Below are 23,517 nucleotides of genomic sequence, written 5' to 3'. Positions count from 1 at the left end.
CCCAGCCTCCTCGGGCTTGCGGCGAGGAGGGAAAGGTTGGCCCCCACCCCTGTGCCTCTCCTCCCCACTATTGGTCCCTTCCCCCCCTGCAGCACCTGGCTCCCGCGCCCATCGCATTGGCTGCTGGCGCCCATCAATCAGTGCCGGGCTCTGCTGACATCATGCTGCAGTAGAGGGGCTGGGCTGAGGCAGGGAGCGGAGAAGTGCGAGCGAGCGAGCGAGCTCCGTCCCTCCGCGCTCCGAGGGGCTGCGAATCCAGCCGGGCACCTGCTCCGAGCTCTGCGGCTCGGCCTCCGGCCCTGCGCCCCGCGGAAGCCCGAGAGGAGGGAGAGCGCGGCGGGGCGGCTGCACATCACCCCGGAGCAGGTGCGAGCCGGCTTCCAGCATGGGCTGCCCGCGGCCCCTCGCCTCCCTCGTCTTCCTCGGTGCCTTGCTGCTCGGCTGTTTCTGCAACAAAGGTGAGGGGAGCCCCCCAGGGAGGTGCCAGGTGGGAGCCCCCCAGGGAGGTGCGGTCCCTCCGGATTGTGGGCTGGAAGGCAGCGGTCGGGAGCCATCTGCTTTCCAGTCATGTCAAGAGATGACACGCAGCTGCGATCAGCTCATCTGATCCATCTCCTGGCGTGGCGGTGTCTCCAGCTCTCAGCCTGGTGCTGGGCGCTCTGCAGGATCCCTGGTTCTCTCTGTTCATTCCTCCGGTTCCTGCTCACATTGTCACTCTGGTTCTGTTACCTACCTTCCCTCTCTGTCTCCCTCGCCCTTTCCAGCTCTTTCTCACCTGCTCAGGTCGCCTAGTTCTTTCTTCCTCCGAGTTTAGTTCTTCAATTCTTTCTCTCCCCACATATCCTTCCTTTATTTCTGGTCTCTGGCTGAATGTACCTTGCCTTTTGTTTCTGTCTGTTGAAATATAACATGTAAAATAATTCAGCTATCCAGCACCACACAACATGTCTCTATCTCCATCCTTTGATCCTCGATTTGTTTCTCCAGCATCTGTCTATATGATTAACTTACATGGAAATATGTCACCTATGGGAGTTGCATATAAGAGCGAGAGTATTTTTGTGCTAAATATGGGGAAATCGACCCTATAACTCATACATTCTGAGCACGGATGTTGTCCAAAAAAACATACAGAGAGAGAGGTTACAAGATCTATGGCTGTAGGCACAAATGAGGAGAGAGAGAAAATAAGAATAACTTAATAGGACAGAGTGGCATACAAGGGGGCAGAAGGGATGCCTAGGAATGGGGAGTTCTAGGCCCCATCGCTCCCCATTGGAAGATGCAGAGCTGGTTCTGGTTACTGGATGCAGAGCTGTGTGTGTATTGGTTTTGGAGGGGGTAACCCCCTTATTATTATTATTATTATTTGTACTGCGGTAGCACCTAGGGGCACAACCATGGATCAGAGCCCCCTTGGGCTAAGTGTCCTCCATTTTCCTTGTGAACTGTACCGTCCAAAGGATGCATCCAACTTTAACAAGTGTCTTTACCTCCCATGGGATCTTCTTGAAGGTGGCAAGAGCCTTCCTTTTAAACCTTCCCATGATCCCTGGAGACTTCCCTCCCAAGAAATCATCCTGGTGCCTTCCAATTGACGGATGGATGCAGTCAAGATTTATCCCTCCGCCATCAGCTTGTTGCCCCAGCAACAGGGTGTACCTGTTTATAAACCAGAACCTGGCTCGGAGTGGAACAGGATGGGGGCTTTTCTGTGGGAGGGTATGGGGAGGTGTGGAATTGCACACAGGAGGGGGTCCCAGCTGCATACTGATGAGAATAAAGGGACAATGGATGTTTCTCTGGATTTCAGCACAATGCTGCATTAATCAATATGGTGAGATATAAATCCTAACCCACAGCCTTTCCTGCTACGCAGGCTGGATGTCCCTTTCTGATGCATCTTAGTCCTGACCTGGAGCCCTGCTTGCTGCCTGAGTCCTGGACTCTCTGCTCACAGTTCTGACAATGCACCTCAATTCTGATCTGTGGAAATCAGTGGCTGACTTTTATAGGGGTCATTCTGAGTCAGTACTGATCCCAATGCCCCAACATGGTGCAAGGCAGAGCTGTGCTGCAGGAAAGGACCCCTAAATTAGAAATGGTGCCCTTGAGGTAAAAGGCTCTGTATCCTTTTCCTCAACCCCTCTGAGCCCATGCTGTGTGGTCAGAGCATTGCTTGGGTGTGACTGTATCCTTGTCTCCCTGGATGGGATAGGATTAGCTGGGAGATGGGGGTTGAAACTAGGCCATTGCACTATAATCCCCGAGACCCATTCGGCAGGGATTGGATGGTGGAGAGGCGGTGTTCATTTGTAATGATTTTCCTTCTCCCTCTCACTCCCTTCCTCCTCCTTTCTCTCTTTCCCTGCCCCGGAGCTTGTGTGATAAAGATTAATTTGCTATTTCTGGGCCTGTGACATTTTTCAGAGCCTCCTGCTGGCTGCTGTCTCGGAGCTGAGTCTGGCCAGGCTCCAGCCAACGAGATTAGCACTTCGGGCAACAAGGAGGGGCCAAGGGAATATGGGACATGCCATGGAGCCAGGGATGAAGGAGAAAGGGACTCAGGGAGTGGGACATATGCATGGCGAGAGCAGCACAGAATATCTATTCTGGAGCCCTTCAAACCCTGGCCCCATAAAGAAGTGGGGAAGAAGTGGTCAGGTTGCTCCTCGGGAATATTCCCTATGGAGACCCAAAGGGTGGCTCTGTCCTTTAATAGTGACTTTATTAAGACGGGGGCAGGGTGGGATTTAGTTCTTTGAATCTCTCCTCAGAGCTTGACTCCTCCAGCCTCTGGAGAGTTGCTGTGGTTCTTGTCTGAGCTCCCTCCTAGGAATGAGGGCCCCAGGACAGAGCACAGTATTCCCAGTGGAAGTTCTCCAGAGCCACATAGAGAGGGACTATCCCTCCCTGCCCCTTATCAGTCTACTTGGGGCCTCCTTTATTTCAAGGTTAAGCGTGGTGCCCCCAGCCTGCATCTGGGGAGCCATTAGCTCTATAATTGTGGCTAACTCGTTCATGTCCTCCCATTCCTGTACCCCCAAACCCCCTCAGCAAACAAGCACAAACCCTGGATTGAGGCTGAATACCAGGGCATCGTCATGGAGAATGATAACACAGTCCTGCTCAACCCACCGCTATTTGCTCTGGACAAGGATGCACCACTGCGCTATGCAGGTACTTGGGTAACAGGCTTGGAGGAGAGGTGGGGAGGACAGAACCAGAAGGAGGGAGAGGATTGGATTGTTGCTCAGCACAGGGACTAATTGCTTTACAGCACCTCTGGCAAGGGCCCCAGGACAGGTTAGAACAGTGTATGGGCTGCCCTAACATGCACCAGTTGCCAGGGGTTCTGGGAGCCTTTCTTAAAGCCAGGAACACCCTGGTCAAGGCTCCTGCTTCCTCTAGGAATGCCCTGCACTGGGGGCTTCTGCAGAGGGTGATCTACCCTGGTAACAGGTGCCAGAGTGGGCATAAAGAAGCCATGAGGCAAGCATGAATCCACACCCAGGGAGATAAAGATGGGAACATGAGAAGGGAATGGGTGAGGAAGAAAGTAAAGAGGGTGTTCATAAGTTGAAATGGTGGGAGGGGAAGGTGGTGGGGTGGGGGACAGGGAACATAAGAATGGCCATACTGGGTCAGCCCAAAGGTCCATCTAGCCCAGTATTCTGTCTTCTGACAATGGCCAATGCCAGATGCCCCAGAGGGAATGAACAGAACAGGGAATCATCAAGTGATCCATCACCTGTCGCCATTCCCAGCTTCTGGCAAACAGAGGCTAGGGACACCATCCCAGCACGTCTTGGCTAATAGCCATTGATGGACCTATGCTCCATGAACTTATCTAGTTCTTTTTGAACCCTGGTATAGTCTTGGCCTTCACACCATTCTCTGTCAAAGAGTTCCACAGACTGATTGTGCACTGTATGAAAAAACCCTTCCTTTTGTTTGTTTTAAACCTGCTGCCTGTTAATTTCATCTGGTAACCCCTAGTTCTTGTGTTATGAGAAGGAGTAAATAACATTTCCTTATTTACCTTCTCTACACCAGTCAAGATTTTATAGCCCTCTATCATATTCCCCCTTAGTCGTCTCTTTTCCAAGCTGACAAGTTTGGAAGAGGGACAAGTTGCAGAGAGATGGTGAGGTGTTGTGTGGGTGGGCAAGGACTGGGTGGCAGGGGAAGGCAACTCCTTGCTGTCCTCATTGGCCTGTTCCTCTTCCCCTTTCTGTCTCTCCTCCTCTTCTCCCCTGCTCTGGGGGACACCAGGTGAGATCTGCGGCTTCCGGATTCATGGGGCAGGGGTGCCCTTTGAAGCTGTGATCCTGGACAAGGCCACGGGTGAGGGACTGATCCGGGCCAAGGAGCTGATGGACTGCGAAGCGCACAAGGAGCACACCTTCACCATCCAAGCATATGACTGTGGAGAGGGACCTGATGGGACCAACACCAAGAAATCCCACAAGTGAGGCAGGAGTGGGGGGCTGTGGTGGCTGGAGTCTACCTCTTAACCTGCCAAAACCCAAATGGAGCATTCAGTGTGTCACAGAGACCCAGTGTGAGGGGGGCGGGGACACACATGATTCATGCAGGAAACTAAAACTGGTGGGATTCTTTCCTCCAGTGTGAAGAACTCTTTCTAGAGCCTCCAGTTCACCAGGCTGCATTTTTGATGTCAATCATTTCCAATATTAAAGTGAGGGGAAAGCAAGTGTGTGTGGACTGTCAGTAACTATGGGACTAAAATGAGTGACCCCTTTGAAAGGAGCGATGTCTGAGAACTGTGTCCTAGGGGTCAGTGCTTTGTGCTGCTGCATAGGCAGGAGCCACAGGGTCCATTACTAAGAACATAAGAATGGCCATACAGGGTCAGACGAATGGTCCATCTAGGCCCAGGACCTATCTTCCGACAGTGGCCAATGCTAGATGCTGCAGAGGGAATGAACGAAACAGGACAAATTTATCAAGTGATCCATCCCTTGTCGTCCAATCCCAGCTTCTGGCAGTCAGAGCTTTAGGGATACCCAGAGCATGGGGTTGCATCCATGACCATCTTGGCTAATAGCCATTGATGGACCTATCCTCTATGAACTTATCTAATTCTTTTTTGAACCCTGTTATAGTTTCAGCCTTAACAACATCCCCTGGCAATGAGTCCCACAGGTTGACTGCACATTGTATGAAGAAGTACTTTCTTGTGTTAGTTTTAAACCTGCTGCCTATTAATTTCATTGGGTGACCCCTGATTCTTGCATTATGTGAAGGAGCAAATAATACTTCCTTAATCACTTTCTAAACACCATTCAGGATTTTATAGATCTTTATTATATCCCCCTTTAGTCATCTCTTTTCCAAGCTGAATAGTCCCAGTTACTTTAATCGCTCCTCGTATGGAAGCTGTTCCATACCCCTAATAATTTTTGTTGCCCTTCTCTGCACTTTTTCCAATTCTAATAAATCTCTTGAGATGGGGGTGACCAGAACTGCACACACTACTCAAGATGTGGGCGTACCATGGATTTATATAGAGGCATTATGATATTTTCTGTCTTATTATCTATCCCTTTCCTAATGGTTCCTAACATTTTGTTAGCTTTTTTGACTGCTGCTGCACATTGAGCAAATGTTTTCAGAGAACTATCCACAATGCATCCAAGATCTCTTTCTTGAGTGTTAATTTAGACCCCATCGTTTTGCCAGCTCACTCTTCACCCCTTTTCCAGATCATTTATGAATATGTTGAACAGCACTGGTCCCAGTACAAATCCTTGGGGGATACTGCTACTTACCTCTCTCCCCTATGAAAACTGACCCTTTATTCCTACCCTTTGTTTCCTGTCTTTTAACCAATTATTGATCCATGAAAGGACCTTCCCTCTTATCCCATGACAACTTACTTTGCTTAAGAGCCTTTGGTGAGGGACCTAGTTAAAGGCTCTCTGAAAGTCCAAGTGCATTGTATCCACTGGATCACCCTTGTCCACATGTTTGTTGACCTCCTCAAAGAATTCTAATAGATTGGTGAGGCATGTTTTCCCTTTACAAAAGCTGTGTTGACTCTTCCCCAACAAATTGTGTTCATCTATGTGTCTGACAATTCTGTTCTGAAATTAGTTTCAGCCAATTTCCATCCCAGTCTCTCTCTCTCTCTCTCTCTCTCTCTCTCTCTCTCTCTCTCTCTCTCTCTCTCTCTCATGAGAGAGGCTGGCCCAGAGCCCCTAGCGGTCAGTGCTGCTGTGTGGGGACCCAAATCTCATTCTGTCTCCTGGACTTTAATTCTTTGAGGGCTGGGATGAGGCTGGCACCCCCTAGGGATCAGTGCCTTGGTCTGTCTTGAGGAAGACCTAGGTTTCATTCCCTGACTTGGTCTCTTGCTTTCTCTATCACTGCCTCGTCAACCAGCTGCTTATTCATCTCTGTCTCCATCAGGGCCACCGTGCACGTGCGGGTGAATGACGTGAATGAGTTTGCTCCGGTCTTTGTGGAGAAGTTATACCGTGTGGCGGTGACCGAGGGGAAACTCTATGACCGCATTCTGCGGGTGGAGGCCATTGACGGAGACTGCTCCCCCCAGTACAGCCAGATTTGCTACTATGAGATCCTCACTCCCAACATCCCTTTCCTGATTGACAATGATGGTGAGAACCTGCCTCCATATCCCTCTGAGACCACAGTTCACTCCATGTGCCCCCTGCCACCTCTGCCTGGTCCATTCCTCCATGTATGTGTGTTGTGTGATCCTTTTAGCTTTCCTTGCATTCCTCAGCCATCTGCCTTGGAGAAGAGACAGCAGCCCTTTTGTGTTCAGAAGTGTTTCAGCATATTACAGAGCAACACAAAATGACATTGCATGAGGACTTAACTTTATGGTTCTGCCTCGTTTGTTATTGTGATGAATCAACAATAAACCTTATTTTAGAATGAGACTCTCCTTATGCACTGTGAGTGGGAAAATGGAGCAATGTTCTGCTAATGTGCATTTCTCTTTCCTTCTCACTCTATCTTCCTCTCCCTTTTTCTCTTTTCCTGTCTCTTGACTCTTGTCTTTCTTTCATTCTCTCTCTGTCTGTCTCAGTCTCTCTGCTCCCCTAATCCCCATGTCTCTCTCTACCAGGGAACATTGAGAACACAGAGAAGCTGCAATACAGTGGAAAGCACCTGTACAAGTTCACAGTCACAGCCTACGATTGTGGCAAGAAACGGGCATCTGATGATGCTGAAGTGGAGATCCAAGTGAAGCCCACTTGCAAACCCAGCTGGCAGGGTATGAAGCCTCCTCTCCCACTCAGCTCTCACCATGACCTCCTTCTCACCGCTAGCCCCACCCAGCATGGTCCAGCTACCCCACCCATCCCACCATAATCCTACCCTGTCACCCTATCCCCTTCCTTCTCATACCCTAACGCTTCCTTTATACCTTCCCCTTTCACCCTTCCCTCGTCTCCCCAAACCCATGCAGTATAAAGACACTCTCCCCACCCTAATCTGCCATGGTAGTGTAAAGATCCTAACCTCTGACCTTTCACCTTACCTGCCAACATCTTCAGACAAACACAAAGCTGATCGCAAATATGTATCATATATTTGCTTAAGTACAGGCACAACTCATCAGACCCATCTGCTGTCATCCTATTACAAAACTATGGGGTAGCTAACACCAGTGTGGGGAGATCACTGCTTGCATCTGTGGGAAGCCTTGAGTGTTTGCCAGGCGCCATATTATAGGTTGGGCTGGTAGACCTGTCTATTATTAAGGTTGCCTGACGTTACCCATTATATGACCCTGTTTTCAGTTTCTTATAACTTTGCTAAACTTTAACTGTTTGGGCTGAAATTTCCCATGCTCATTGCCTGCCTCAGTTTGAATTTTTTTTTTTTTTTTTTACTTTCAGCCATTTCCAGATAGAACCTTTACGTTGAACAGTTCTAGAGCCCCCTTTGGAGCAGGGATTGAAATTTGCCAGGGAGTGGCCATTGTGTCAGGGATGTGCCTTTTGCTGTCCCTGTGAAAACCCAGCCAGATCTGGCCAAGTTATAAGGCTTTGAAAAATCACAGTTTGCTCATGCTCAGCACAGACTTACCAGAGTTTAACAGCTAAAATTTCCAAAGACTCCATCCTCACTGAGCATGCTCCACCCCTACAGTTGACTAGAGTGCATGCACTCCTCCTGTAGCGTGCGCCATCCCTCCCTGCTCCTAGTGCTGACTCGGGTTGCCAACTTCCTGTTGGCACAAAACCAAACACCCTTGCCCCACCCCTTCCCCAAGGTTCTTCCCCCTCTCACTACATTCCCTCCGCCCCCTTGGCGACTCGCTCTCCCCCACCCTCAGTCACTTTCACTGGGCTGGGGCAGGGGGTTGGGGTGTGGGAGAGGGTGAGGGCTCTAAATGGGGGGGCTGTGGCTTGGGGGTTTGGAGTGCAGGAGGGAGCTCCAGGCTCGGGGGTGGGGCTGAGGGATTTGGAGTGCGGGGGGAGGCTGCAGGTTGAGGCAAGGGGTTGGGGTGCAGGAGCAGGTGAGGGCTCTGGGGTGGGGTTCAGGGTGCAGGAGGGGGAGCTTGTTTGGGGGGGCTCAGGGCTGGGGCAGGGGGTTGGGGCACGGGCTTACCTCAGGTGGCTCCCCGTCAACAGCACAGCGGGGCTAAGGCAGGCTGCCTGCCTGGGCTCTGCAGCACCACCGGCTGGACTTTTAACGGCCTGATCGGCGGTGCTGACCGGAGCCGCCAGGGTCCCTTTTCGACCAGGTGTTCCAGTCGAAAACCGGACACCTGGTCACCTTAGTGCTGACTAGAGTGCATGTGCCATCCCCACAGAGTGACTGAGCATGCTCCATCCAGCCCTGGGCTACAGGGGCACACCAGACTTTTCCTGTAGTTGCTACTCCAGGGTGGGGTGGGGCTGGAACTGACAACAGGAAGCCTGTGTCACCTGTGGTCTCAGTCACTCCCATCCTGTACTTGGCACTAAGCAGCATGGAGGAGGAAGCCATCTGATTCAAATGCGGAAGGTACAAAAACTGGACCTGGGGTGTTGCTGGGGGAGTAGATTGGGACAAGGTGCCTGGGCGTGGGGAGGCACAGAGGTTAGGACTGGAGGCCAGCAGGGGGTAGAGATAAGCAGAGAGTGGGACTGGCTGGGCAATGAGACTAGGTCTGGGAGCCGTGGGGGGGAGAGAAAACTGAGATTGGATGAGGAGCTGGGGGAAGACTTGGATTGGCAGGGCAAGGAGACTGGGAGCAGGGGTAGGCTGGGACTGGGAGGGGCAGTCTGGAGGGATGAGATTAGAATTTACTGGACAAGAAGCCTGGGATTGGGATCCGAAGCCTGAGGATTGGAGACTGGGACTGATTAGGAGAGGAGAATGGGACTGGGACAAGGAGCCAGTAGAGACAGGACTGGGATTGGGACAAGCTGGAAGGGATGGGGCAGAAGAGGCCGAGTTTTGGGGGGAACAGACTGAAGAGTCTGTGCCCACTAGAGCACACGCTCCTCCAGAGCCTAGAATGGAACCCAAGATCCCAGTTTCACCATTCCTCAGCTGTCAGCAAATATCTGTGAAACCCACTGGCAGAGTGTCCCACCCTCCTCTAGCACTGGTCCACACAGAGGATAACAACCTACTATTGCTCTGTTACTTCGTTAGCCCAAGTGGCAGGGGTCTTTGTGTTGGATCTAAAGTTTCCAACCCTGCTGAGGAACCATGACGGTGTCAATATGATTCCACAAGATGGAATTTGTTTATTCAGTTCTCTTTTTTAAAATTACATACCAAAAAAAAAAAAAAAAAAGGTTAAAAGAACATTGTCTGAAAAGTCTCATTCAAAAGTTAGGCATTGACAGTATTAAGTGCTTTTGCAACATTAATTCAGTTGCCTTGTATATATGCATTAGAATAGTCTGTAATTGTGTGATCACATAAATTTTTTTTCCTACAGAACCCCTGCCTCATTCAGAACACAGAATGGACCATGCTCTGAGATAAATCAGGGTTGTATAGGGAAGGGGGCTGTTGTCTGTAGGACACTTGCCTCATTTGTTGCAGAAATTGGAAGGCATGTACTGAAGGAAGGAGGGAGTTGCAGGAAGAGAAAGGATGGTTAAGGCTGCCCTGGAGAATTGGATTCTATCCCTGCCTCTGCCACAGAATGCCTGTGTGATACTGGGCAAATCACTTCATAGAATCATAGATTAGGGTTGGAAGAGACCTCAGGAGGTCATCTAGTTCAACCCCCTGCTCAAAGCAGGGCCAACACCAACTAAATCATCCCAGCCAGGGCTTTGTCAAGCCTTAAAAACCCCGTAAAACCTCTAAGGAAGGAGATTCCACCACCTCCCTAGGTAACCCATTCCAGTGCTTCACCACCCTCCTAGTGAAATAGTGTTTCCTAATATCCAACCTAGACCTCCCACACTGCAACTTGAGGCCATTGCTTCTTGTTCTGTCATCTGCCACCACTGAGAACAGCCGAGCTCCATCCTCTTTGGAACCCCCCTTTCAGGTAGTTGAAGGCTGCTATCAAATCCCCCCTCACTCTTCTCTTCTGCAGATTAATAAGCCCAGTTTCCTCAGACTCTTCTCATAAGTCATGTGCCTCAGCTCCCTAATAATTTTTATTGCCTTCTGCTGGACTCTCTCCAATGTGTCTACATCCTTTCTGTAGTGGGGGACCCAAAACTGGACGCAGTACTCCAGATGTGGCCTCACCAGTGCTGAATAGAGGGGAATAATCACGTCCCTCGATCTGCTGGCAATGCTCCTACTAATGCAGCCCAATATGCCATTAGCCTTCTTGGCAACAAGGGCACACTGTTGACTCATATCCAGTTTCTCATCCATTGTAATCCCCAGGTCCTTTTCTGCAGAACTGCTGCTTAGCCAATAGCAGTGCATATGATTCTTCCGACCTAAGTGCAGGTCTCTGCACTTGTCTTTGTTGAACCTCATCAGATTTCTTTTGGCCCAATCCTCCAATTTGTCTAGGTCACTGTGGACCCTATCCCTACAGTCCAGCATATCTACCTCTCCGCTCAGCTTAGTGTCATCTGTGAACTTGCTGAGGGTGCAATCCATCTCATCATCCAGATCATTAATGAAGATGTCGAACAAAACTGGGGCACTACGCTTGATACTAGCTGCCAACTAGACACTGAGCCGTTGATCACTACCTGTTGAGCCCGATATCTAGCCAGCTTTCTATCCATCTTATAGTCCATTCATCCAATCCATACTTTTTTAACTTGCTGGCAATAATATGGTGGGAGACCGTATCAAAAGGTTTGCTAAACAGACTTTTCACAGGTGGTCACTAATTGTGTGCCTTGTTTTCTGGGGTCTGACTTGAGACCCTAGGTCTGATTTGCAGAAGTGCTGAGTACTCACAGCTGCAACTAAAGTTAATGGGAACTGTGCTCCGAACATATACATTTCTATATAATGCTAAGTACTCTGAAAAATAAGATCCTGGGTGTTTCAAATTGGGCACCCAAAATTAGTGCTCACTTTTGCCCTTTATCTCTCTGTGCCTCAGTGACCCACCTGTAAAAGGGGGATAATACTGCCCCCTTGTTTCACAGGGGTGTTGTGAAAATAAATTCATTGATGTTTGTGAAGTGTTCAGATACTGTAGTGATGAGTGTCATAGTAAAGTCCATGAGAAAATTAATTCTGCCTTCAGAGCAGGGTTTGAATAGTGTGCAGTAAATGAGACCTGGGGGCAGATATTAAATTACAGGGAACAAAGAAAGCATTGAATAGCTGCTTATTTAAAGAGCCCCCTCCATCCTGTGCACTGAATGAAATGGGTCCTGTGGAGCAGTATGTGATCATGTCACTTAAGATTGTGCCATAATGCATGTGCACAAGAAGGCAGAATATCTGGCATATCCTAACTTGTGAGTGCTTGGCTTTGCAACCTTAATGTAGTTTTTATGTGTGTTTATTATGAATACTGGATTTAAGTGACCACTGATTTTGGGTGCCTCAATTTGAGACAATTTGGGCCTTTCAGAAGTGCTGAGCACACACAGGTCCAACTGAAGTCATTAGGAGCTGGGGGATTCAGCACTTCTGAAAATCGGGCTGAGAGATGTCAAAAATCCAAGGCTCTCTGTCAGTACCAGGGCTATAAACACGCAAAACCCACTCTCTAATCTCCCCCTGTGCTGACCCCATTGGATGGGTTAATTTTTCAATGTGGAAAGGGCCAAAAATCTGTCATTTCAGGGAAAATCAGTAGAGGTGGAGGATATGTGCCCTGACCTGGGAAGGCATCAGGGCAGGGCCCTAACTCTTCTTTCTCTCTCTCTCTCTCTCTCTCCTCTCCTCCAATAGGCTGGAATAAGCGGATTGAGTACACACCAGGTGCAGGTAGTCTGGCACTGTTTCCCAGCATCCACCTGGAGACATGCGATGAGCCGCTGTGGAACATCCAAGCTACAGTGGAGCTGCAGACAAACCACGTGGCCAAGGGGTGTGACCGTGACAACTACTCGGAGAAGTCGCTGCGCAAACTCTGCGGTGTGCATTCTGCCTTCTGCAAGTGGAGTCAGGGAGTGGTGGGGGCGGGGGGGGAAGGGTTACCCTCCCTCACCCCACTCCATGGGGAGCTACAGTGACATCCCCCACACCAAGGGGAGCCAAAGGGATGCAGCCCTTCCAACTCCTGCACCAAGTAGAGCCCGGGGGGTACCTGGCCCACCCCCAGCACTGAGAGGGGTCATGGGACACTACCCACACACTGAGGGGAGGGGACCCCTTACACCTTCCTGCAGCCCCTGCCTTGCAGGGAGTCATGGACCTGTCCCTCAGCACTGAGGGGAGCCACTGGAACAATTCCTGCATCCTTTCCACCAAAGGAGCCATAGGCAGCTCCCCCGGTCCCTCTCCTGATATCTCCCACTGTCCTGAGGGGAGCTGCCAGGAACCTCTCTGCATCCTCAGAGACCTGCTGCACCTTCCCATCCCCATGTCACACTCCACCCAGCCCCTTCTGTTCCCTGTCCCTGTGAGTCGGTCTCTGCCTTGACGTCTGTCTCTATCTTCGTCCTTCCTTCGGTAGGTGCTGCCTCAGGTGAGGTTGACCTGCTGCCTGTGCCCAGCCCCCTTGCCAACTGGACGGCACGGCTCTCAGTGCATTACAGCCAGGACAGCAGCCTCATCTACTGGTTCAATGGCAGCCAGGTGGCCCAGGTGCCTGTGGGCAGTGGGGTGGGCGCTCACGAGGGGCTCAGTGACCACTTCACCCTGTCGCTGTGGATGAAACATGCTGTGGTGCCTGGAAAGGGCAAGAAGGAGGAGGAGACCGTGATCTGCAGTACGGTGCAGAGTGGTGAGACACCCTGGAAACAGACCCTCTTCCTGTGAGACTGATACTCTCCACCATGAACCCATCAGAATAGACCTCCTTCCAAATAGGAATCTCTTCCTAGCTCCAGACTAGAATGGACCATTCCATCCTGGTGGGATTCTCTCCCTGCCCCCTTCCCCAGCCGGGCGGGGCTCCATTGTAAGTTCTGGGAGCAACCACCCCCAGGAGAGATACCCTGACCATACTGCAAGGGAGAGGGGGGTGGAATGGTTTCTTCTGCACTACTCTGAGTGTAAGGCTCATGTCCTGTGTGATGAGTGGGTAGGATCTCAGCCCAGTTGCTCAGGCTAACCCAGCTCTCTAAGGGTCCCAGGATAGTGCTTTGTGGAACTTTCTTTGATCTTTCATCTCCTTCTATGCCCCCTCTCCCTCTCTGCAGAGGATGGCTACTCTCACTACTCCCTGGCTGTGCATGGCTGCCGAATTGCTTTTCTATATTGGCCTTTGCTGGAGAGTGCGAGACCTGTCAAATTTCTGTGGAAGCTGGAGCAGGTGAGGAAGGATCTGGCTTTCTCTGTCTCTCTCTTTGTCCCTTCCTCTGCTTGCTGATCTCTCCTTCTGCCTGTCACAGGTCTGTGATGATGAATGGCACCATTATGCCCTCAACCTGGAGTTCCCCACCGTCACACTCTTTGTGGATGGTGTGTCCTATGACCCCGCGCTCATTCATGACAATGGCCTCATCCATCCCCCAAGGCGGGAACTTTCCCTCATGATCGGAGCCTGCTGGGCTGGTGAGTGCCCCCCCACTCTCCCCTCCAATACTGCCCTGATGAAGGGGTGGACTGGAGAGGAGGCAGAAGGGTCCATAAGATGTTTTACCTAATGCCAAGCAGTGGCCAATGGAATGAGAGCACTATGGCCAGCTCAAGAGGCATTCTCAGCACCAAAACCAGTGTCGTGCCCCTCAGTGTACCAACCCAACAGTGTCTTGGTGCAACTCAGTGGGCAATGGCAGTACGGGCCGCATCCCTGTGCATAGGCACCAACTCCATGGGTGCTCCGAGGCTGGAGCACCCATAGGGAAAAATTGGTGGGTGCTCTGCACCCACCGGCAGCTCCCCACCCCAGCTCACCTCTGCCTCCACTCTTCCTCTGCCGCCTCCCCTGAGCACGCCAGGCTCCGCTTCTCCCCCTAGCTCCCAGTGCTTGCGCCATGAAACAGCTGTTTCGCACAGCAAGTGCTGGGAGGAGGGGGAACAAAGCGTGCTTGGGGAAGAGGTGGGGCTGGGGTGGGGATTTGGGGAAAGGGTCCAATAGGGACAGGGCAGAGTTGGGGCAGGGACTTTGGGGAAGGGGTTGGAATTGGGGTGAGGTGGGGCAGGGTGGAGTTGGAGCGGGGGTGGGTGGGGGCACAAGTTGGGGAAAATTGGTGCCTATGTCCCTGTGGATAACTGCACCTGCAAATGGATCCCCTCTAGGGTCAGAGAGGAGTTCAGTCTCTGTAGTCATTCAGTTCTTGGCCTCTGCTAAGGCTTCCAGCAAGGAGGCCACTCAGTGCCAAGAGTGATGCTGGTTTCACTGATGAGGGTTCCATATCATTAGGAATTGAACTGAGATACCTCAGCTCATTCCAAATGGGAGGCAGGGTGGGAGGGCTGTGAATGGTGTCAGATAGGAAAAGACTCTAGGCCACTACAGACTTGGGGCCAGATTGGAGCCAAATGCCCTGGAGATGAAAGGCTCCTTTCCCCAGTTCCCTGTTTCCCTGCAAGGTATATTCTAGTCCCTCTGCTCAAAACCCTCAGGATTACAGCCAACTAAATGTAGCTGCTGTCTATCTTCTCCACAGCAGAAGCTCCCAGTAGGACTGAGCCCCTCTTGCAGTCATGCCTTCTCTTGGTCAGAGATCCTATTATAGCACAGCACCCTCTTGCCATGTGTAAGCCACAAAAAGTGTTCAGCTGCCCTGTGAGTTCCCCCTGGAATTATCTAGCTTTCAAACTGAAAAGCTAAGTGGTCTGTGAGAACTGGCTAAGATCAATAAGAAACATCAATTCATTAAGTTCATAAAGCCAATATTGTTGGGAGGCAGAAAAAATCCCATACATTCACCTCCACATCTGTCAGCCATCCGACTGTCCCCTCGCTGCTCTGCAGTGTGAGGCCTTTGCAACTGAAGGGCCCAGTGCTGAGCAGTGTGCACCAGCCAGGTGTGTGTCTCCTCCCTGGCTGACACAGCTTTCTCATCTTTTCCTGACCTTATAACTCACCTGCTCCCAAAGGCTGATGCTTAGTCAATGATCTGAATGTTTTCCTCTTGCAGAGGAAAAAAACAAAGAGAAAATCCGAGGGAACGAGAACTCCACAGATCCTACGCAAGGTATGGACTGGGGGTGAGGAGGATTGCCCCCTTCTCCACCACGCATGACTTTTATCTGCTTCTCGCATGGCGTTTGTTCCATACAGCTCCCTCCCCCACCCCATCTTTTCTGAGAGGAAAACTCTTGTTATTTGGCAGCATATTGATCTCTGTGGAGCGTGAGAGGACTGGTGCAGGGATCAGTGGAGCCTATTTTGGGGAGACTCAAACATGTTTATCCTGTGGGAGACAGGTAAAATAATCCCCACTCCCGATCACTGAAGCTGGTCACTGAGGACAGTGGGGGAAATGAAGAGCAGGGGACACAGAAAATGCAACCTCACCCTAAATTATCTAGTGGCAATTTGACCTTCTTTATGCCCTCATGGGAACCACAGTGAGCAAAACAAGACTGGGTGGGGGAAACCATCCCTGTCAAGGGCTGTGTCTTGGCAGCACTTCTCTCACTCTCTCCACCCTTATCTGCCGTAGTCTCTTTCCTTCTATCTGGGTTTCCCAGACTTTTTCTCCCCTTTTCCTTAACCCCTCCTTCTTGTTGTCGTTGTCTTTCCCCATGCCACACTCACCTTTGTCTCTTTCTACCTCTCCCATTCCTGTCTCCCTCACACTCTCTCACTTCCCTTCTCTTCATCTCTGTTGCCTCTCTCTCTTGCTCCTCCCCCCTCCACTGTCTCTGTCTCTCACATCCTCCTCCTCCTCCTGTGTTCCCCTTAGGAGACCCTGTGCTGATTCACCACTACTTCCACGGTTACCTGGCTGGCTTCACCGTGCGCCCCGGCAGCCTGGAGAGCCGGGAGGTGATTGAGTGCCTCTACGCCTGCCGTGAGGGGCTTGACTACAGTGACTTTGACAGCCTTGGCAAAGGGATGAAGGTATGCCCCTTCCCCAGCTCGCATGAACCTCCACCACTCTCCCCTTCATCCCTGTCTCCTGCCACACCCCAGGAATCTCCCTGTACTCCTCTTCTGCATCTCTTAGTCCAGAATCAAAGCATCCACCAGGGATTCTTCAGTCCAGTCTTTCCTTTTCCCCCACAGGTTCATGTTAACCCCTCCCAGTCTCTGCTCACACTGGAGGGTGATGATGTGGAAACCTTCAACCATGCAATCCAGCATGTGGTTTACATGAACTCACTGCGCTTTGCCACGCCTGGAATCCGGCCGCTCAAGCTCACCACCACTGTCAAGTGAGTGCAGGAACTCCAGGTGGAACCTCTCCCCCAGGCAAATTGGAGGGAATCTGTTGGAGTGATATCCTACAATGTATCCCTTTGTAGCTCATGGCAAGTAGCACCTCACGCTAAGCTCACCAATCAGACAGGACTCTATTGTTAAAATTCTCTGCCCTTTGTTGCCTTTTAATTTGGGGTTGATAATTTCAAAATGTACAAGAATAAACCTAAAAGAAAGTAGCAATGTTTGTGAACACTTGTCCCGGTATATTTTGGGAATATAAATATAATATGGATACAGAGCCATCACCAATGGCTCTTGTGCGCTGGCATCTGGTCGGACACCCCATTCGCTCGTCTTGGGTTGGAGCTTGTGGTGATGACAACATCACAGTGCCATCTCTAAATACAATGGTGCAATTCCCAGAATACCACTCTGCAGAGCACAGGAGGTTGTGGGGAAGCACTTAGAAGCTGGCAGTCACAAGATGATCCACCCCTCGCCAACAGTACTGGAAAGGCGAGTTACCCCGTCCAGGATGAGGCTGGCAGAAGTCGGTGTATAGGTACTAACGCTCTGTCCCCTTCCTCTGTCAGATGCTTCAGTGAAGAATCATGTGTCTCCATCCCTGATGTGGAAGGCTACGTGGTGGTGCTGCAACCTGATGCTCCCCAGATTCTGCTGAGTGGTAATGCTCACTTTGCTCGTCCTGCATCAGACTTTGAGAACCCTGATGGGGTCCCCCTGTTCCCTGACCTCCAGGTCACCTGCTCCATCTCTCACCAGGTGAAGGCCAAGAAGGATGAGAGCTGGCATGGCACGGGTGAGTGGGACACATGGAAAAGGGGCTTACTCACAAACAGGAAGTGTTGTTAGGTAGAAATTAGAAATGATGTCACTAGAACAGAAAATGACATCTCTTAGTTACAGGAAGTGGTGTCTCTACCAACACAGAAACAGAAAATAATTTTGCTTAGAAATGGGAAACAGTGTCACTGGAAAGACTTAAAATGGAAAGTGACATGCTTAGAAATAGGATGCGGTGTCACTCGAAACAGTTCTCTGTATTCCCAGAACCCTGTCTCTTTCTTTTCTTTCCCTGTGTTCCCCCTCTACCCCACCCAGTTTCCTACTTACATACTCACTCGGTGCTCCTCTCCCAGTCTCCTGTCCCCATCTGTTTCCACACTTTACCTCCCTTTCCCTTTCCAGAATCCATCACCTTACATTTTAACTCTGCCACCCCCTATTTCCCTGAGATCGCCTTAGTCTCCCTCCTGCTCCTCACATGTCCGTGTCACCCTTAATCTCCTCTAACACCACACATTCCCCTGAATCTCCCTCATTTCCTTCACCACACCATGTTATCTTGCTTCTCAGCCTCTTCCTGCATCCCCTTCAGGTTCCCTTCCTGCACCCCCCAGTCTCCTACCACACTCCTTCAGCCTCCCTCCTGCTGCCCACATTTCCTACATTGCTCTTAGCTTCCTGTCCAACCTCCCTAGAGCTACAGTCATCTTCCCTGAGGGCAGCCTGGCTTCAGTTCCATTTAAAAGAATGAGGATTAGTTGACACTTCACTAAGGCAGCCTCATTTCCAAATGCAATTATGGCTGACTTGACTGAGGATAGGTTGGCTTTAGCCCCGTTGAAAGTAATGAGAGGTGGTGGCCATTTTGAATAAGGGAATATTTAAAAGAGTTATGCCAGCATTTGTAAGATCATCGTGTGGAATCTTTTTTTTTTAAAAGTCTCATGTGTCTGAGCTGGTAACACTGCAGTATCAACAGAACCAGGCAAGACGTGCTGTCACTAAAAATCCCGAAGTGGCTCATTGTTAGAACATGAAGTGATGTTTTAGCAAGCAGAAGCAATGTCGTTAGAAGCAGGAAGTGGCAACCCCACCAGCAAATAACATGACAGACAGGAAGATATCACTCACAGTGAGAACTGCCAACAGCAAGTGACATCATTGCCATGATGGCATAGTGCAGCACAGATGTGTTGTGGACAAGGTCTCTTATTAACTGGGTATCATGAACTGTGTCCATTTTGAGCACAGGTTTTGCTTTTTTTTGATCTCTTGACCCATCTCTACGCCTCTTAGTGACAGACACACGAATGTCAGACGAGATTGTCCACAACCTGGATGGCTGCGAGATCTCCCTGGTGGGAGATGACCTGGACCTGGAGAGAGAATACCTGATCCTGGATGGAGCATCCCTGCAGCAGCGGGGCCTGGAGCTCATCAACACCTCTGCCTACTTCACCATCACAGGTAGACTCTTCCCCCGGACAGGACTTCCTGGTTCCTGTCTCCTCTACTTCCTGTCAGTCAAAGCCAGGAGAACTGGAGATGGAGAAGCCTCATCACACTGATTGAGACCAGGGGAGGATTGGTCCTGTCCATCCATTCCCTGGACTCTTGGTTCTTAGTGTCCTGAGTGATGGGGTCTAGGTCTGGAAAGGGAGGCATTACCTCAGGGTCACAGTGCTGGAGTATGGGATCTGAGTTCCTTTCCTTTGATTCAGTTGCACTCTGTTCCCCTCCTGCCCCCTGTGGTCTGCACTTCTCCATTCCAGAAATGTTTTCCCTGCTGCCTCTGGATGGCTGTGGATCCCACTGGTTGTGTGCAAGTGCAATTCCTAGGGTGGGGTTGGAACCTGACACATGACTGGCTGCTGGACCCTTCCTTACCTTCCCTGGGCATTGACAGCCACTAGCGATTTTCTGGACCCTTTGAGGTTGCAGACACCTCAAGGGAGCCACACCTCGTTCCGCTCCCTTTTAGGTATGAGCCTGGTTTGTCCTTCCCGCACAGCTTTTCTTTAGACTCAGTGATATGTCAGGTGGACCTTTGATCATTTCAAAATGGGAGCTCCCTTATCCCACACCTGAATGTGTGTGTCTCTCTCTCTCTCCCTCCCCCGGCCCCAGGCGTGGAGAGCATTGCGGTTTATGAGGAGATCCTCCGCCAGGTCTCATACCGCATCCGCCATGGTGCTGCCCTCTATGAGAGGAAATTCCGTCTTTCTTGCACCGAGATGAATGGACGCTACTCCAGCAACGAGTTTACTGTTGAGGTACAAGGCCATCAATGACTGTGTATGTGTGAAGGCCAGGACTCATTAAATGCAGAGACTGAATCTCTTCCTCTTCCACAGGTGAACGTCCTCCACAATATGAACCGGGCTGCTCATCCTAACCACATCCTCAGCTCCCAGGAATTCATGCACCGAGGTCACCACCTACCACCAGAACTATCTGGGCACAGCCTGGCCAACATCCATCGCAACTCCAGTATGCAATCCTGATGATTGGTGACAGCCTACACACAGAATTATCCCGGGGGCATATTTGTGTAGAAACCTACAGTGATTCCCTGTTGGGATTTCAGGACTGACCCCAGTAGTAGGCAGCAGTATGCTGCAAGGAGTGGTGTGATTGACTAAGCAGGGGGTGCTCTCCCCTAGAGTCAGGGCTGGCTCTGGTGTGGGTGCTAGGAAGAGGTGTGATTCAGAGGAAATGTAAATCTGAAGCAACAGCTCCTCATGGTCACTGCAGATCTCCTCTCACAATAACCTGACTCAGGGAAATAAACCCTGGGCTCCTGGCAAAACCCAATACTGGGTGATTTCTGTCTCCCTATGTTCCCCCCTTCTTAGTTTTAATCACCTAAAAGATTCTTCGTGGCTTTCTGTCATATACTGTAATTCATCAACTACCAGAACTCAGCCCAGAGGTGGCTGCATTTTAATGCTTGGGGCAGTGGTTCCCTCTGTCAGTATTAGGTTGATTGATGTACGTGCTTTGAGATCCTCCTTCAGAAAGGGCTAAGGAGAGTGGAGTCATGGGCTGGCAATGCTTCATTTTACATTTCTCATAGAAACTCTGCACAGGGCTGATTAATGCAATTCCAGAGATGCCTCAGCAGCAGGAGATAAATTTAAAGAGCAGAGTCCGGGCTGAAGCTGATCTAAGAGGAGAACTGGGATTAGAAGGCAATGAACAAGAGAGATCCAGGGAAGCAGCTCCAGACAGAGAGGGGGCTGCTGCAAAGGAAGTAGTGGCTCTTGCTGCCAGAGGTGATGGAGAAGAGCAGGGAAGGGAGCAGAGCAGTGGCCAGATTCATTGGTTCGCTCTGCTGCTTTGTGCCACTTTGCCAGCACAAAGCAGCCATAGAGCCAACTTAACTGGTCCCTGGAGGACAGTGAGTGTGTGGTTCCTGGCTTCTAGAGGTCTGCTGCTTGCAGGATGGGGGGTGGCTGATGCAAGGCTGCTCCAATTTGCACCAGGAAGCAAACCACTACAGGCATGACCTGAGGCAGCTTAGTGCCACCTTTGCCCCTCCCTTCCTCTGCTAAACTCACAGCAGTGCAGCCAGCCTAGAGAAGCTGCCCCTAAGTATGTGATACTGACTGGAGCTACTCCATGGAGGGTTCAGCCAGGGTCTCAGCAAAGGAGGCAGCTGGGGCTGGAACACTCAGGAAGTCTGGGGCAGGGATGGGGGTGGTGGAGTACTGAGTTTATGAAGGCAGTGAGGATGGGACATGCTTGGCATGCGGGGCTGCAGCACCCATGAAGCTGGGCCTGCGGCCAGGTGAGGAACAGAGGCAGATCCCTGCAGCTGGGGATGCCACAGAGCAATACCCCAAGCATCCCTGGCCCCTCACAGGTTAAAGGCGAGACAGTCCGGGTCAGATGTTTGTAACCTCCTTATCCCTCCCCATCCAGTGGTCCCCAGCGCAGCCACCACCATCATCGTGGTGTGTGTGGGCTTCTTGGCACTCATGGTCATCCTGGGCATCCTGCGCATCCACTCCCTGCACCGCCGGGGGGCTGGGCCCAAGGCCCCAGGGGCTGCCGGGGGAGGCCATGCAGGAGCCAGCAGCAAGGAGAGCGACATGTTCTGGGATGACTCAGCCCTCACCATTATCGTCAACCCCATGGAGGTGAGATGGGAGGAGGAAGGTGGGGTTGGTTTCTGGGTGGCAATTGATGCTCTAAGCCAGGGGTGCGCAAACTTTTTGGCCCAAGGGCTACATCTGGGTATGGAAATTGTATGGTGGGCCATGAATGCTGACAAAATTGGGGGTTGGAGTGCAGGAGGGGGTGAGGGCTCCAGCTGGGGGTGCAGGCTCTGGGGTGGAGCTGAGGGGTTGGGGGTGCAGGAGGGTGGGACAAGAGGTTCTGATGGCAGGAGAGGTATCAGGGCTGAGGCAGGGGGTTGGGTCACGGGAGGGGGCAGGGGTGCCGGCTCCAGGTGACACTTACCTCAAGAAGTTCCCAGAACCAGCAGCATGTCCCTACTCCAGCTCCTACACAGAGGCCTGGCCAGGCAGCTCTGCGTGCTGCCCCTGCAGCTCCCATTGGCTGGGGTTCCCGGAGACACTTGGGGGTGGGGGCAGTATATGGAGGCCCCTGGCTGCCCTTACATGTAGGAGCCAGAGGGGGACATGCTGCTGCTTCCAGGAGCTATGTGGAGCAGGGCAAGCCATGGACCCTGATCCCTGGTGGGAGCTTGAGGACCAGATTAAAATGTCTGGAGGGCCAGATGCAGCCCCCGAGCCATAGTTTGCCCACCCTGGCTCTAAGCCCTCCACTTACCCCCATGTCCCTTCTCCCCAGTCATACCAAAGCTGCCAGGAGAGGGCAGCAGAGAGTGGGGAGACCAGAGCTGTAGAGGAAGTGGAGGAGGAGAATGATGACAGCAGTGACTCAGAGACACCGGACACCCCAGGCAGCGATGATGGAGATGACCAGCGCATCATGGGCAAAAGAGATGGCCCCTGCTGCTACTAGGAGCCCTGTGCTGTGGGAGGAGGGAAGCGAGGGATGCTAACGGATAGATTCCCCAGCCTGAGGGGGTCACTGCCCTCTTCCCCTTTCTCTCTCTCTCTCTCTCTCTCTCTCTCTCTCCTTGTGTATACACATACACACTCCCCCCCCCCCCTTTAATTTCTCTTGCCTGTTTCCTCTTTCTCTGCTATTTTCACTAGGGGAGTAGTGCCTAGGGGGAGGGCACTTTCTACTCTTAACCCCTCTCTTCTTCCCCATAGCGCTCCAGGAACATAGGATGGGCCATGGGCTCCTTGCCCATATTCCCTGACATTAGGTCCCCCTCCTGAGGATGGGATAGCATAGGGACCTCTCTGAAGGGAGTGGCGCGCTTAGGAGCAGCAGGGAAGAAGGAAACACTCATCAGCAAGGGTTGGGCAAGCGGGGTCAGCTGCAGGCCCCCACATATTATATACATATTGTATATTTTTTCAATGTTGTCATTTGAGGTTTATTCTTGTCTGATGCAAAAAACAAACAAACAAAAACCCCTGCAGCTTGTGTTGCTTTGTAAAATTGTCAATAACCCTAAATGAGTGAAGGAAGGAGGGAACGAGGTGGATTTTAAAATAAAAGGATTTAAAAAAAACAGACTCAAGGCCTCTAGGATTCTTCATTCTGAGAGGCAGGGGCTGGAGTGGGTGCTTGAAGGGCAGCACTTAGTCCTCTGGACTGGCAAAATGGCATGATTTTCCAAACCTCCACTGAGGTACCTGAAAACCACAGGCATTTTGTCCAAGGCAGGGCCTTAGTTTTAGGCAGTCTGGTCCCCCTGCAGGGGGTTCTAGGAGGTTGTGGGATTAGTCCCTCAG

The 23,517-nt window shown here is 51.3% G+C and overlaps 1 protein-coding gene across 2 annotated transcripts; it reads left to right on the top strand.

Moving 5' to 3' along the window:
* Positions 1-158: 158 nt before the first annotated feature.
* CLSTN3 (calsyntenin 3) lies at positions 159-23,382 on the top strand. Of its 2 annotated transcripts, XM_045000260.1 has the most exons (18): positions 160-458; positions 3,058-3,180; positions 4,276-4,471; positions 6,436-6,644; positions 7,121-7,270; positions 12,337-12,522; positions 13,064-13,333; positions 13,752-13,864; positions 13,944-14,106; positions 15,639-15,695; positions 16,410-16,567; positions 16,733-16,881; positions 17,464-17,690; positions 18,974-19,144; positions 19,805-19,950; positions 20,032-20,167; positions 21,602-21,819; positions 22,496-23,380. In XM_045000260.1, exons 1-18 carry the CDS (start codon positions 386-388, stop codon positions 22,667-22,669), a joined length of 2,919 nt encoding a protein of 972 aa, XP_044856195.1. In that variant the 5' UTR covers positions 160-385; the 3' UTR covers positions 22,670-23,380. The 2 variants fall into 2 exon arrangements, with proteins under 2 accessions (XP_044856200.1, XP_044856195.1); XM_045000265.1 differs by lacking the exons at positions 13,752-13,864; positions 13,944-14,106 and having other exon boundaries at positions 159-458; positions 22,496-23,382.
* Positions 23,383-23,517: the final 135 nt, after the last annotated feature.

Source organism: Mauremys mutica, chromosome 1, assembly GCF_020497125.1.
Source record: "Mauremys mutica isolate MM-2020 ecotype Southern chromosome 1, ASM2049712v1, whole genome shotgun sequence".
In the NCBI taxonomy this organism is placed as follows: Eukaryota; Metazoa; Chordata; order Testudines; family Geoemydidae; genus Mauremys; species Mauremys mutica.
This window is presented reverse-complemented; position numbering and strand designations above follow the sequence as displayed.